Raw genomic sequence first — 16,172 nt, 5'->3', positions numbered from 1 at the left:
ATAATTGTGCATTTTTTTTCGCCCCTTTTTTGGAAAGGAACTTTTAGAATTTATTCAAAATCAGGATGAATTTAAAAACATAAAAAAGTTGTCTTCTGACGAAAGTGAAGTAAATGTGCCAAAGGGAGTCAAAAAAAAAAAAAGTCGCCAAAAAATGGAGTCTCAAAGGATGCGATGTAGTTATGCCATCCGTCCTCAAAAAGGTGCTTGGGAACGAGGGAGACCCCAAACGCGCTTTATTTATTTATTTTTTTTTTCATTTTTAATCACAGAAATGTGAAAAGAAGAAAAAAACGAGAATTATAAAAAACGATAAAGACCTGCTAAAAGAGTTGGAAAAACAGATTGACGAGAAAAAGTTAGCGGGAAAAAAAACATCGCCAAATAGTTACCAACCAGCGTCGTATCAGTTTGCCTATATAACGTCGTTCGTCTGTGTTGTGTATAGCCCGGTGTGTATTTCTCACAGAAAAAGTCTCCTTTTTTTTTGTGACATTCTCTCCGGTTCCACACCTCCTCCATGACTTTATTTTCAGGCTGCAAAAAGAAAAGCTGAACAAGGATAACATGAAGATGGAAGAAATTGAAACTTTGTACTTGACAGAAATTGAAAAAAAGCAAAAGGAGGAAGAAAGAAATATCATTTTGAAGAACAAAGAAAGCGCACTGATAATAAAAAATCAAATTCAGGAAAATTTCGTACGCAAAAAAGGGGAATACAGCGTGGCGTGTAAATTGGTCTACACGTAACACCGCTAGTGGGTATGTATAGCCCCCTCTTTTGTCATAAAATATTTTTTTCCTTTTTTTCCTTTTTTGCCTTTTTTGTCTCAACAGCTGAGGAAGCAGGAGGAAGAGAGAATGAAAATAATCGAGGGGAAACTAATGCAAAAGCAGTTTGAAAAAAATAAAGTCGAAGAACTGGAGAAGAAAAAAGAAAAAGTGGAAGAGCAACGCGCCCTGTGCAGTTACATCCTTGAGAGCAACAAGAAGCACATTGAAGGTAACAGGCAAAAGGCGCAGAATATACGGACACATTTGGATAAGACAGTGCACGCATTAGAGTAATTGGTAGATGGGTGACTATCGCAATTGAAAGTCGTCCTCGAGGAAGGGGGACACGCACCAATGGGGGGGCACAAATTAGTGGCACACAAACTAGTGGCACACAAACTAGTGGCACACAACACGTGAGCTTTACGCACGTACATACAGACGCACACGTTTATGCGTACGATTTTTGCCCATTTGCACAGCCCTGAACGAGCAGAAAAAGGAGGAGAAGAGGAAAGATGCGGAGTACAAAAAAGAGGACCATTCGAAAAAGCATTCGAAAACAAATTTGAAAAAGCTTTCGAAAAAGCTTTCGAAAAAACGTTCGAAAAAACTTCTTCCTTTTAACTCGCGCAAAATCGACATGCATGGATTTGTCTTATTTCCCCCTTTTTTCCCCTTTAACGCAGATTCGTGAAATACCAGGAGGAAAAGGCAACGAGAGAAAAGGAATACGAGGACAAAGTTAAGCGAGAAAAAGAAGAAAAAGAAAAAGAAGTCCACGAAATACGAATGAAGCAGAAAAAAAATGTCGAACTACAAGCTCACTTTGACGAAATACAAGCTTTGAAGTATGGACAGACATTTCCCCATGCAGAGACGCATGAGAATGGAGAATATACCTCTTCTACTTACAGTTACACAAACGGTTGGTGAATTTTTTTTAAAATTTCCCTTTGAAGGTGGCAAAAGGAAGCCAAACGAAAGGAGGAGGAAAAAAGACTTTTGGAGGAAGAGAAAAAGAAAAAAAAAATAGAGGAATTAAAAAACGCTAGAATAATTGCAATGGTTAGTACGCACTTCTGTTGGAAGAGTGCTACGTGTGGGGGTCAGCTCACAACTTGGTCGCGGGTTACGACGTGATATACTTTGGCTGCAATGTTTTGCTACGCTTTCGTCCTCCCCGATCATCTACGCACCTTTCCACTTTTTTTTTTTTACGCACGAACAAATTCCATTTTGAGACACAAAATAAAATAACTTTTGCAGGAACTGAAGAAGAAGAAAAAACTGGAACTAATAGAGGAAGGCCAAATAGAGGCCGAAAATTCCAAAAAAATATTCCAACTCCATGTACTATTAAAAAAAAAATTGAATCATGTGGATGTATTTGTACATATGCACACCACCTTTTACTCTGCGATGGAGGCACATGTGTCGTTACACCACACATTTGTTGCAGGAAAAGGAAAAAATGGAGAACGCAGAAAGAGAGAAATTGAAGAAAAAAAATTATTATGAGAGTTTAACCAAGCTGGTTAATTTAAAAAAAAAAACAAACAATAAAACGGGTAAAAAGTAGTGGAAGCCATCCAACTGGTTGCATAAAAACGGGGGTTTCCCCAGGGGGGCTAATAAACCAGTGGCATGTAACACCACCGCAGTATGAAAAAAAAAAAATGAGGCTGTAAAAAAAGCACAAACTAAGCGAGTGTACCAAATGCACCTGCGCAAATGGGCACGATAAAAACGGCATGTAATCTACACAATCGTTTTCACCACGAGCATATAGTACAGTAAAAAACTCCCAGGTGTTCACACACATACGTAAATGCATATATGTATCTGTGTGCCCCCCTTTTTTTGCCTACTTAAACTTCCTCTTTTTAACATTTAGTTTTAAATTTAAATCAACTTTCGGTGGGGCCTCCAGCCCGAAGTTCTTCGAAGTCTGTAGCAAATTCAGGTTGTTCACGTCAAAGACGTCCTTCAGTGCGTAGGTAATGTACCCCTAAGGAGGAGAAGAAGGAATGGGTGGATGGTCGGCGGGGGTGCGTGATGGGCTAACGGGCTAACGGGCTAACGGGCATATATGTTTGCGTGCAGGAATGGGAGAATAAACACCCCCCTGTCAAAGCAAACTGACAAATGTAGGTTTGCATACACACAGATGTAGACGCCTGGACGACCCATTTGCAGCAAACAGTATGAAACAATTTTTAAAAGCAACAACTGTGCCCCCCCAAAAAAAAAAAAAAAAAAATCTGTACAGTCAGGAGAAATGAAAACAACACTTACACACACGTAATGGATTTTTTTTTTTTTTTGGCTGTTCACTCAACTTACATTCAAATACGATTTGAAAGCCTCCCGAGCCATCTTGTGCAAGTGGAAATTTTTAGTAACGATGGACTCTATGTGTGACTGGACATTTATTAATTTGCTTGGGTCATAGGCAAACTGATTAATTGGGATGTTATAAAACTTTAAATAGTTTAAAAATTTTAATTCGTGCTTCATCAAAAATATGATAGCTGAGCCACTTGAATCTTTTCCTCTGCAAGTTCTTCCTACTCGATGGATATATTCCTTGGAGTCATCTGGGGGGTCATACTGAATAATGTAATTAACATTTGGGATGTCCAGCCCTCTAGCTGCCACATTTGTACAAAGCAGAATAGCACTTTGGGCAGCGGAAAACTCGCTGAAACTTTTAAGTCGTTTATTTTGTTTTTTTTTTCCATGAATACAAAAGGTGGGAATGTCAATATAATTTAACAAATCGTTGTAAAACTGAACGGACATGCAATTGTTAAAAAAGACCATAATTTTTTTCGAAATATTTCTTTTTAAAAATGTAAATAGTAGCAGAAATCTTTTATCTTCATCAACTAAGGCATATCCCTGTTGCAGCCTTTCCACTGTGGCAATTTTCGTCGTTACTTCTATAAAAATAGGCTTCTGCAGAGAAAGCCTTATTAGATTTTCAACTTTGGTTGTTTGTGTAGCTGAAAATAGGGCAGTTTGTCTTTTCTTGGGTAACCTTTTCACAATTAAATTAATTTCCTCCTCAAAACCAATTTGAAGTAACCTGTCAGCTTCGTCTATAATAAGCGAGATCAAATTTTTGTAAATAAATTCTTTCGTGTTTTGCATATGGTCTAGCAGTCTACCAGGTGTTGCAATTAGTATGTTTATGCCATGAATAAATTTTTTTTCTTCATTTCGACTCATCCCACCAATGATTATTCCATTCGTCTGGGGAATATATTTACACAGATCTTTACATACTTGATAAATTTGAAGACACAATTCTCTGGTGGGCGATATTATTAAAACTCCCGTTCCGTTTTTCGGCAAGAATTTTATATTATATAAAATATTTATGGAGGGTACTAGAAATGCTAACGTTTTTCCTGACCCTGTTTTGGCTGCTCCAAGAATATCTTTTCCGTTTAAAAAATGAGGAATACATTTGGCTTGAATTTCTGTGAGAGTTACAAAATTCAGCTCTTTCAATCCTTTTTTTAGCGCCTCGCATATGTCTAAGTCTTCGAACTTTGTTTGGCTGTAGAACGTTTCTTTCGTTTCTTCCTTGGAGGGGGGGTTCACCTCCCCACTGGGTGTGGGACCACCTTCAACATTTAACTTGGCACTTGGGCTGTCACTTGGATTGGCACTTGGGTTGTCACCTGCGTCTCCACCTGCGTTACCTCCTGCGTTTCCTCCTGCGTTACCTCCTGCGTTACCTCCTGCGTCGCCACCTTCCTTCTCATCACACCCATTCGAGCTCGTTTCCGAGCCGTCCGATCCAGATTCATCCGCACCGTCTTTGTTCTCCTTGGATCCCCCGTTGGAACTATCGCCATGCTCCAACTCGTCCGTGGAAATGAGATCATCCACTACACCATTGTGACTTCCATTTCGATGCTCGCTTGGATTCAATTTTCTTTTCTCTCCCCTTTTCTTCACTTTTGCATTTTGTTTTACCCCATTTTCGTGTTCGTCCTTCTTCCCGTTGTCGTTACTGGTAATTATTGCACCATTATCATTAGTAGGGTCACTTGGTTCTGTTTTGGTTTTTTCCTCCTCCATCAGTTCGTTAATTTTTAGCGGCTTATATGGTGGGGATCTATGCGAAGCCCCGCAACTGGAGTTCCCCTTGATGTTATTTCGCGCGTTATACGTGAATGTACGCGAGGAAGTGGCCCTCCGTAGGGATGCCTATTCGTATATGTACCATAGGCAGAAGTATATATGACATATGCGTAAAGAATGTACCAAGGAGGGCACAAATATGGGAAAAAAAAAAAAAGAGAGGCGACAATTTATCCTACTTTTTCGAGACCTTTTCTTTTTCACTGGGTTTCATTTTTTTTTAAAAAATTGGTTCACATGAATTTTATTTTTTTTTGAAAAGGACCCGCGATTTTTAGTAAAAATTTACGACACTTGTTTTGCTTCATTCGATGTATGAACTGAACGGGTTTAATAACAAAGGAGAGGAAAAAACGGGAAAAATTGGTGCGCAAAATGGGGGAGAAAAAAATTAGAACAAGAAAATGGGCGAAAGGTTTACCTAAAAAAATTACAAATGTTTGACCCTAGCAGATGGTAGCATGCCCCTCTACATTTCTTTTTTTTCAATTTAAAAAAAAAAAAATTTCAACCCTACAGGAACTGTGGAAAAGGGCTGAACGGAGGTGGCGGCAAATTTTGAAAAAATTGGAAAACAGTAAAATAACCGTGTGAAATGGGAAACAAAAAAGGTGTCCCTTTTTTGTTTCCCTTCTGCAGATTATGGCATACTCAATTGAATATCTTCTTCGTGACAAAATATCCGCGAGGATTGTCCAAGTTAGTGTCAACCATACCGCGTCATAATGGGAAAAAAAAAAATCCTTAATAATGTAGTGACATTTTCGAATTAAACGGAAGTATATTTATTGGGTCATTTTCGAAAGAAATAAATTCAAAGCGGTTAAAAGGAAAAAATCGAGGCTGGGAAAAAGCTTCAACATTAAGGGGTATTTTTATGAAGAGAATAATTTCCCTTTTCTATTGGCCATTTTTAAATTAAAAAAAAAAAAATGACGCACAAGAAGGTGCCACTGTATGTATAACCATATGTTGTTTTTTTTTTTTTTTTTCACCTTGTAAGGAAAAAATTGTGATTTATACATAAATTGTAGAAGACGTAAAGTTGTGCCGTCTACCAGAGTAACGGGCGATGGCAAAATGGTGAAAGGAGTAGCAGGAAAATATATTCGGTAGGGAAATGTGCATGCGGGAAATATTCCTGCACATTTTCCCTCCCCCTTTTTGAAGCCTCGCTTGGGGACAACATCACACCGTATGTTTACTTTTCGGTCAGGTTGAATTAAAGGTGGGATACAATTCGCTTTCGTCGTGGAAGCAATATACACGTACAGCTGTACTTCCATTCCATGTGGTGGGCCGCGTTCGCCCTCCCCCCTCCTGTTGGCCCGCCATACACTTTCTTCTCCCTCCAGTGGGATGAACAAACAATATTTTTTATTTCCAAATGGAATAAATCGGGACGGATATAAAATTACGCCATCTAATCAAAGGGGACACGCGCATAACCGCTGCTAAAATTGACCCACATATGGGTATATATAAATGACGCAAAAAATAATCCCGTCCACGCTGCATCGTATGCCCCCAGCTTTCGCGAATATTGAACGAATTTGGAGTGTTATGCTAACCCAGTTGATATACGCGAGGCGGCATTTTTCGAAAATGGACAGGTGGGGGCATCACTCTGCTTACTCATTGCCACGCGTGCAAAGCGGATGGCGAAACGCACACTCTGCGACGCTGTTACCGCAAAAATGAGGTAAAAAATGGGGAAAAAATAAAAAAAAAATAAAAAATAAAATAAAAAAAATAAAGCAGTGTACGTCGTTTTTTCCGTTGTGTGAATTGCCAACTGGGCGCACACCACCTGCTGTGCGTATGTTCGCGCGTTGCAATTCCCCCCGTTTGCATGCATACGCGCTGTGAGCACCACGCTCGTTTTGCGCACTTCCCGGACGTTTGAAGAATCGTCTTTACTTTAGGGGATAAATATTTGTTCGCATTCGCCGCTGCGTAGTAACTTTTTGTGTTCGGTTGTCTTATCTTTCTGCTGCTCGTTTAAGCGTGGCGGGTTTTGCCTGACATGTTTTGCCTGGCGTGTTCACCCCTGCGCGTACAATTGCAGCAGTATGCGCGCAGCATTGCCAAGTATGCCGAAACACGCACAAAAATTGCCCAACAATGCATAGCGTAACAGTTGCGCAAAAGTGCATATAAATGGCGAATTTATGACTCGCGTGGAGGAGTAACGTTTTTTTTTTTTCTTTTTTTTTCCTTTTTTTCGCATTTTTTCCCAAAACGCAGCAGCCATTTTTTCCCCCGCGCGGTATGCAAGTATGCACATGAACATACGCGGATAAACGCGCAAAATTGCAAACAGACAAATTTCCACAGATAATCCGCGCCCCGCAGCACTGCTTAAAATTATTTTCCAACTTGATCAATTTCAAAAATAAGCGAAAGGTAAAAATATTCCTTCTGCTGCACGGTGAGTGTTTTATTTTATTTTAATTTTTTTCCGAAGTGAACGGGATAGAAGAACTGGAAAAATAAAACTGCAGAAGCGTTATTTTCTCCCCCGATAATATCGCTCGCTGATCTGGAAAAAAAGGCCAAATTGGCAACACGTACGCATCGCCGCGTGAGAGACACTTAGTTAAGGTAACTTCCTTTGGTGGGAAAAAAAAAAAATCGCAGCAGGAGTGTATTATATGTATGTATCCCTACGCACGCGTGCATACTCATGCACGCTTTCTATGCGAGGATGCGACGTCTGCCACCCCGAGAGAGTTTACGAGCAGTTCGTGCGAAGCGAGCAAACGCACGGGAAATAGCCGCATAACGGTAGTTAACACCGCATAACGCCGCATAACGGTAGTTAACACCGAGTAACGCTACATAACGGTAGTTAACACCGCATAACATAGCAAAACGTCGCTTCTTTGTGGTAGGCTGCGAAGAAGACAACCCCCCCCACAGGGAGCACCGCGCGCACCGGACAAGGAAGCCCAAAAAAACATTTTCCAGAAAGTGCTAAAACACCATGGGAGCATTTGGAAGCAAAAATATGGAATATTACAACTACGCCAGTATGAAGCTGCTGGAAAGAGACAAATACACAAATGAAGAGGAAGAAGAAGAGGACAACCATTACTGTAAGGAAACTGACATCCGAGAAACAATTAAAAAAGCGAGAGAAATAAGAAACTGTAACTATAAGGAATCGATGGATTTATATATAAAAGCGTTGAAGAGGCTAAAAAAGTTAAAAGAAAATAACTCCAGGATATATAGGAATGTCCTCGAATTTGAAATAAGACCACAAGAAATAGCTAGCAGTGTGTCGTTAAACAGTAGTTTAGAAAAAAATACCTACATGAAAAAAGAGGGTGATAAAAATTACACATGCGCTACATCGAATGATAATCAAGCCATATCGATAAATAATAAAATTGCATCGCTGTACAACGAAATTGCAGACCTTTGTTGCATTCACGATTTTATAGAAAAATCACTCTTTTATTATGATAAGGCTTGTTCATATAACCCTTCCAAAATTGATTATATATACAAGAAAGGGGTTTTATTTCAACAAATGAATGATACGGAGAGGGCCATTAACACCTTCAAAATTATTCTGGCTGCGGAGCCGAATCACATTCCGACATTATTTTCGCTGGGTAATTTGTACAGGTATATAGATAACCATATTGCCCTTTCTTACTTCGAGGCCATCCTCAAAATCGAGCCAAATAACACCGAAGTTTTATCCCTCATTGCTTCCTGCTATGATAACTTGGGGAAACTGAATGAAGCCATTTCTTATCAGAATAAGGCAGTCCAGATCGACCCCGACAATTTCAACCACAAGAAGTTTGCCCAGAGGCTCATCGAAATGAAGTCTCAGAATTGAGTTCGTCCGTGCGGTTAGCCGATCTGTTTAGCGTCGTGTGTGGCGACGTCATTAGGATGTTCCACTTGGTCTCTCCGCTTGACCGCGCCCCATGGGCTCTCCCTTTTTTTGTGATATACCCCTGATCGAGATTAATTTTGTGCCCCCGCTTGTACGCGGACAGGCCGCTTACATCTGTGCGCCTGTGGTGCTCACCCGCGAATATGTGTACACGTTCCCCTACACATGGCGCGACCTCAATACATGCAGTGCATGACAGAGGTAGCCCCCGTGAGCTGCGCACCACCAGTGACCTTTCCTTGTGTGTGCGGCGTTTTGTTCTTTCCCCATCGATAAATTGTTAAATCGGTTTACCGCGCGTGTGTGCATCCCCCTGTGTGTGCATCCCTCTGTGTGCGCATCCCCCAGTGTGTGCATCCCCCAGTGTGTGTATCCCCCAGTGTGTGCATCTCCCTGTGTGTGCTTTTCTTTTTCTTTCCGCCCTGCCAATTTTGCCCCAATTTTTAACCGAAGCGTAAGTGCATACCTACGGATGCCCCGCAGCTGCGCCTGTTCATCAGTACAATTTAAAATGAGAAGACACGCGCGCGCGTATTTAGTACATGTCGACGAGGTGGCTCGAATCGGTTTCGCTCCCCCCAGATGAGGGGGCAAGCGGAGTGATGTTTGCTGCGGTCTCGCAAGAGTACACAAATGGGCAAAGAAAAAAAAAAAAAAAAAACACATTTGTTTGATTCACAAAATGACAAAAAAAAAAAATGAGCACTGCATGGCGAACGGAGGTAGTGGTGTGGTACCCCCATCGCGATAACAACAAAAAAAAAAAAAAAAAAAAGGAATACAAAGCAGTATGATTGGGAAATCCAGATGGGCAAACATACAAATGCGTATTTAACGATTTTATGCGAAGTGAGGTAGCACAAAAACAAAAGTGCCGCTTTCCCTCCCCCACTAATCGTCAAAAGTCGATAAGAACAGGGACTCCACAAAATCAAACAGGATTTTGTGTATCCATATATACGGCCTCAAGCCAGACAAAAACAACCCCTCATTGCCCCTCTTGTACAACAAATAAATGAGGTTATTATTTTTAGAAATTTTTATGATGTCAAAATGAGTGAAATGGAAATTTCTGGAGTCTGAGCAAAAAATGAAAACTAGAGGGAATTGAAAATGCTCAATATTTTTCGAAATAAATTGGTTAGCTGAATCCTGTAGCATGTACAAAAAAACCTTCAACAATTTGTAATCCTTTGGATAAAAAAAATGGGGAATTATGATGGACATATCACTGGTAGACACAAAACTGCTATTCCGCTTAAACTCTTTTTTCTCATTAAGGAAATTTATTTCTTTCGTAAACTGGTAAAATTTGTGGCTCCCGCAAAAGTTGAAATAAGTTTCTTCGTTAAAATACGTGCATATGTATATCCATACCAAGTAATTGTACACGTTATAAATGAAGGAAAGATTAAACAAAAATTTTTCTTGCGCATTTCCTTGGAACTTATTTTCTTCAAAATATATTTTCCACTTGTCATAGATAGCCTTGGCATTAAAATATGCTTTCACTGCACTTTCGAATGATTCATCACGTGGGGAATTTTCCCTGTATATTTTATTCACCTCTTTCTGTGCGCTTCGCTGTTGGTCCTTCGAGAGTGGTACCCCGTTTGGAGAGTCTCCCTCGTTGGTTAGGCCCTCTAGTTGGGCGAAGCAGTTGTAATTAGGGAAATCCCCATTTGGGATGCCACAATTGGGGGACACCCCATTTGCAAAATCACAATCGTTGGGGAATTTGGTGCCCCCTTCACACTCTCCACACAACAACGATATGTCCGCTTCGAAGAAGTTCCTCTGGAAGCAGCACTCATGTGTTTTGGAAGAGCGTGTCACTTCTCCGTTGGCACTCAAAATGGGGGCATTAGCGCTGCTGGACTGATCTCCCAAATGGCTACCATCGTGATGATTCTGCCAGATGAGAGGACTCCCTCTGAAGAAGCTCTGATTTGTTGCGCTTTCTCTACTCTTGTTGGTGGTGCTAAACATATGACTGTCTTCATCATTTGTCAAGTGTGTGCGATACATATCGAGATGTCCATCATTCATGTCATTCGGAATGGGTTCATTATAGCCACTGCTACGCCTGATCTTGTTAAAACCCTCAATGTTACTGCTTCGTGTGGATTTTCCTATATTAAGGAAACTTCCCTTCTTACCGCTGCCATTGTACCTACTTTCGTTTTGGTAATTGTGATTGGAATCAGTTTTAACAAAGTTGAGGGAGGAGCGGTTATCCTGGCCATTCGATAGTTTAATGGGGTAATTCGAGAAATCCCCAACACTTGGATTTCCATCCAAAGGAATTTCTCGATTGTTATTCGACAGGTCAGCAACGGAGTGTCCACTTAACGCAGCTTGGCAATCTTCCCCATTATTAACACCTTTCACACGCTTTTCTGCCTCCTCCCTACTAGTGGGTAGTCCAAAGAGTAAGGTGCCCCCCAAGGTACTTCCCCTCCCGTGGGGACCTCGCTTATTAGGTGCCTCAAAACTGACACGGTGAAATAAAGACGCCTTGAAAAATTTCGTCAACTCACTCGTGCAGGAGAAGAAGTACCTCTGCTTAATGAGGGTCGAAAAGGATTTCAAAAAAATATGCACAGAATAAAAAATTTTATGTATTAGGGAAAATTTTTTTTTTCCGTCTCCTTAAAATCATCTGGATAATTAAATATGTCAAACATATTATTGTAAGAAAAATTTATTAAAAGGCATATTTCTTTTGTGTGTTTTTTTCCATATTCATCACATGTGGAGGTATCCGAGTAATTACTTTCTTCTTCCGGATGTAATACATTTTTATTTTTAATAAATGAGTTCATCATCATTTGATCTCTGTCCATGATATTTTTTTCTTGCTGTGTTTTTTTGTATTCGGGGTTTTTGAAATTACTTGTGATTTTATTTTTTATTCGGAAAAAGCTGTACCTAAATTTTTGCGAAATGCCTGATGCGTCCTCCACCTGCCGTCCCTCCTTCACCATCTTTGCTTCTTTATTTCGGAATTTGTCAAGTACGTTTATTTTTATCATTTTTTTTTTTTTTTCATCGAACTTGTGTCAAAGTCGGGTGGGGGGGCTTCGATCGGTTTGGGTCCCTCTCTATCGTTGCGGGAGTGGATATGATCTTCGCCGTGGTCCCCGTTGTGATCCCCGTTGTGGTTTCCGTTGTGGTCCCCATTGTGGTCACCATTACGGTTTTCCTTGTCTTCTCCTCCGCTTTCATCATATTGTCCGACTGCACTTTCACCCGCTTCTTTACGGAGTCCCTCATCACGCCTTGTGCCTAGGGAGATGGTCGGCTCATCGCCAACCAGGTTTTCCCCCTCACCCGCCGCAAAATGGGCCAAAGGGGGGTTCGCCCGTTGGTCACTGTCCTTATTGTTGCAATGGGGATTGCCCTCCTTATCGCTGTGTTCGTCGCTTCTGTTCCTGTCACTTTTAAAGTTATATTTAAACATGTCAGCATCATACAAGTTGTTGTCCCCTTCCATCGCAGTAACTGCGTTAAACTCGCTCTCCTTCACGAAGTTGTTTTTTCCCCAAATGTCTTTACCTTTGTTAAAAAAATTTAATTTAGATATATTCATAAATGACTCTATTTTTTTCTTTTTCCATTTTTCTTTCATATTTTTTATTTTTTCCATATGTTTTTTTTTTGCAAAAATGTCCGAGTCATTATTAAGGTCACCCTTTCCTTCTTGTGTGTGTCTGTCATCAGATTTTTCGTCTCCCCCTTCATGATGGCAATCCGCATAATCCGAGTAGTCCTGCTCAGCTTCGTATTGTTCTTCTCCTTTTCCTTCTGTCCCGTGCCCTGCCATGGGCGGGTTATTCACCACATCGTGGTGATTACGCCTCACGGGGTGATGATTATCCATCTTGCCATCCACCCCATGTATACGTATCACAGGCAGGTTGGTCACTTGGTAAGAGACTCCATATGACTCATTCGGGTTTTCCTCCATAACCTTCTTGCTACTAGCAGGAGCCTGTTCCCCCCGTTCGTCCTTCACATGGTCATGTTGCAAAATGGAATTTTCATCCTTTCGCAGTTTCATGTCAGATATCAAATTTTCAATGTGCCATTTTTTGATTTCTTTAAAGCAGTTTTTCCCATTTCTGTGTTCACTTTCGGCTTTTTTTTTTCTTTAAAAAAAATATTCATAATATTATTTTTATAACTCTGCTGATTTATCATTTCACCTTCTTCTTCGCTTTTGTTTGCCTGTCCAATTTTTGAGTTGTTTTTTTTTTTTCTTTACTCTGATTATTTAATGGGTCCAATTTCTGGTCACCGTTCCCCTTTCCTTTGTAATTCAATAGGGGGTATTTGTACGGACTGGCATTGTGCAAATTGAAATGGGGAGTTTTGCTATTATCACCTGCTGTTTTGTTTTTTTTTTTTTTGTAAATTTTTTCCAAAAAGTAATTTAGCAGAATATTTGTGCCATCATTGAAGCCGAGGAAAACAAAATTGTGATTTTTAAAAATTGATTTAAAATGTGCCATGGCAATATTCAAATCGTTATAGTTGTCGCTATAAAAGGAGAATGGGCATGAGAAAAGCGGCGCGTTGAACTGAGCATTTGTTCCTTCCCCATCATTTAGTACCTCTTCATCCTCCCTCGTTTTTACATTTGCACAACTTTTTAATGTCGTCTCTAAATTGAGATCATCACAAGCAGTTCTGTTTCTATCACTGTTGTCCACCTTTTCGAAGAGTCGACTAGAAACCTTGTTGTCGTCCTCAGGCACGTGCTTCTTCTCATCATGGAGGAAATTCTCACGCAAGGGAGGGTCTTTGTCTTGACCTTTCTTATAAGATGAAACAACCTGTTGCGGTTGCATTCCACTGTTTCTATGTGTACAACCATGGAGGTACTGCTCATCTACACTGCCGTTTGGCTTTCCCCCAATGGCGGCACCATTTCTACTTTCCACATTGGCAATATTCAGTATATTAGCATTTTTGTTGCTAAAAATGAACGGAATGGACAAGCCAAAATTGATGTTAATATGAACATGAACACAGATATATCCCAGCAATTTGGCAATAACCGTAAAGGAGTCTATTTTGACATCTTTCGCAAGTATGTAATATAGAGGGACGCCATTCTTTACTTCTTCTATGTTTCGATAATTATAAAATATTTCCGGTACGATTACGATTATACCTTTCACATTTTTGTACTTCCACTTATTCATATGTGTTCTTATTTTATCCTCCACGGCATTTTCGCTCTTTCCGTTCCCATCAAACTTGTTTTTCTGTTCGGGTGGGGGCTTTTGTGAATCTACCTTCAGTCCATTCTGCTTCCTACCTGTGCTTACTTCTGCCGATTCTTCTATAGTGGATGACTTCCCTGAAAGGGATCTCTGATGTCCACTTCGTTCGTCACCTGCGTGTAATTGTTCTCCCTGGACTTGGCCTCTCTTCCCTGTGGTGGATTGTTCCCGCATTGGTGCTTCTTCCTTCATTGCGGCTTTTTCCTTCACTGCGGCTTTTTCCTTCACTGCGGCTTTTTCCTTCACTGCGGCTTTTTCCTTCACTGTGACTTCTTCCTTCACTGCGGCTTTTTCCTTCACTACGGCTTCTTCCTTCACTGCGACTTCTTCCTTCACTGTGACTTCTTCCTTCACTGCGACTTCTCCCCCCTGTGTGGCAGACCTCCCATGGTTCCCATTTGTCATGTTCTGTTCAACGTGATCCTTTTCTGCCTCTCCCTCGAGTGGGTCCTTTCCATCCACACGGGGTTCACTAGGCTTCTTTAAGAATTCCTCCTTAAATATGCAGGCAAACTGGAAATACTGAATCAGGACAGTATCTTGCAAGTAGAGAAACTGAACATGGGCATCATGTATGGGTTCTATATTCAGCGCGGTTTTCCATTTCTGGTCAATTAAAATCAGTTTGATTTTTTTCTCCTGTTTTATATTTACCAAGTCGTACAAATCGATTTCGTAGTTATCCTTTTTCGAATTTTCACAACTTTTCTTCTTTTTCTTAACAGTACAATTGGGTAAATAGTAATCCACAATTACAACACCAAAGTTGTTGTTACTCAGAACTTCCCTCGTGTTGATATTCGACTTTAGGCAAATATTTTCGTACACTCTTGTATATTCAATAATGAGGAAGAAAATTTGCCACAATTTGTTTTGCACCCATTTTTTAATTTGACCAACAGTTGTTCCTATGAGCTGAGGTATGTTCAGTATTTCTTTCCATTTTGTTTTACCTGGGATGTTATTCTTTGTTTTTTTTTCCCTTTCCTTTTCTTTCGTTTTCTTCCATATGAGGTGATTTACGTATGTCTTCTTTTTTTCTAGGTAAATGTAGAAGGTGTGCACAAACAGCTGTTGCAGCACTGGGTGCATCAGATAAAGCGGGCTCCGGTACACTCGCTCCAGGCTGCTGCATCTGGTTTAGGGTAGAAGAGAGTTACATTGTGTAATGAAATTGGGTGTAGGTTGATTCACTTCGTTTTGCAGATCGGACATAGAAAGACACGAATGGCATACATTTCATGTTGCGCTTCTCCCTCGATGGGGAGTGGCTTTTTTTGGAGTGTTCCACAGGTTGGTTAGCACACCAAAAATGATGAATAACCGGGGGGTGAACTCCTCCCTTTTCCTTACCCCTTGAGAATCCGCAGAGATTTGTTTCCAATAGAAAAGACCAACCCCTTTGCGCAAAAATTATAATCGAATATAAAAAATAAAATTAACAAAACAAAGAGGATGGTAAATATATCCATTATTGTCACTCTTTAGGGAATCTCATGGGTGGGTCGGCGTGCTTTGCCTTTTCCTCGGCAGGAGGCATCTTCCGCCCAGCGTTTTCAGCACTCGCAAGGGTGGGGGGGTTCGTATATGCATCGATATGTACATGCGCCAATAGGTAACTGCGCCAATAGGTAACTGCGCCAATACGTACATGCGCCAATACGTACATGCGACAACACGTACATGCGCCAATACGTACATGCGACAACACGTACATGCGCCAATTTATACACGCGTGAGGCGTGCGGGCTTGTACACCCAGGTCAGCAAATTCGCTTCCGCTCGTTGAGTAACCGAACAGGAGCAAACTCCTCTGCCGCCGATCGTGGAGTTCATTTTGCGTCCCCCATCCTATTTCCCCAGGCGCTATGACATGATGGCGGGGGATGATAAGGGTACGCACAACACGTCAGCGCGGCGTTTACAAGCAGAAGTTCGCATGTCCCCACGGTGAACCTTCGTGCAAACGAGCGGCTAAAAGGTTCCCATCAATATGTAAGGAAAAATAGCTACAAAAAAAAAAAAAANATATT

The 16,172-nt window shown here is 40.8% G+C and overlaps 4 protein-coding genes across 4 annotated transcripts in view; 2 read left to right on the top strand and 2 right to left on the bottom strand.

Annotated features, from left to right (window-relative positions):
* The window catches only part of PCYB_112720 (hypothetical protein), a gene marked incomplete at both ends in the record, with an annotated part of 2,010 nt that extends 942 nt beyond the window's left edge, over nt 1-1,068 (top strand). The window contains 4 exons of the mRNA XM_004223150.1: nt 38-109; nt 273-358; nt 537-699; nt 838-1,068. Of these exons, the coding sequence (XP_004223198.1) occupies nt 38-109; nt 273-358; nt 537-699; nt 838-1,068 (552 nt within the window). The remainder of the gene's footprint in view (nt 1-37; nt 110-272; nt 359-536; nt 700-837) is intronic.
* A 1,575-nt stretch (nt 1,069-2,643) lies between these two features.
* Nucleotides 2,644-4,220, bottom strand: PCYB_112710 (DEAD/DEAH box ATP-dependent RNA helicase; the record flags this gene model as incomplete). The annotated part of the gene is made up of 2 exons (XM_004223149.1): nt 2,644-2,785; nt 3,121-4,220. Coding segments are annotated over 2 exons (1,239 nt in total), but the record flags the coding sequence as incomplete, so codon positions are not given.
* A 3,175-nt stretch (nt 4,221-7,395) lies between these two features.
* On the top strand, nt 7,396-8,787 carry PCYB_112700 (hypothetical protein; the record flags this gene model as incomplete). Its single annotated transcript, XM_004223148.1, has 2 exons — nt 7,396-7,536; nt 7,827-8,787. A coding segment is annotated over exon 2 (867 nt), but the record flags the coding sequence as incomplete, so codon positions are not given.
* Nucleotides 8,788-13,047: 4,260 nt separating this feature from the next.
* Nucleotides 13,048-15,611, bottom strand: PCYB_112690 (hypothetical protein; the record flags this gene model as incomplete). Its single annotated transcript, XM_004223147.1, has 2 exons — nt 13,048-15,268; nt 15,493-15,611. 2 exons carry the CDS (start codon nt 15,609-15,611, stop codon nt 13,048-13,050), a joined length of 2,340 nt encoding a protein of 779 aa, XP_004223195.1.
* Between the last annotated feature and the right edge of the window lie 561 nt (nt 15,612-16,172).

Source organism: Plasmodium cynomolgi, chromosome 11 (genome assembly GCF_000321355.1).
Source record: "Plasmodium cynomolgi strain B DNA, chromosome 11, whole genome shotgun sequence".
Lineage (NCBI taxonomy): Eukaryota > Apicomplexa > Aconoidasida > Haemosporida > Plasmodiidae > Plasmodium > Plasmodium cynomolgi.
Note: the sequence above shows the minus strand (reverse complement) of the source record. Positions and strands in the feature narration are given on the sequence as shown.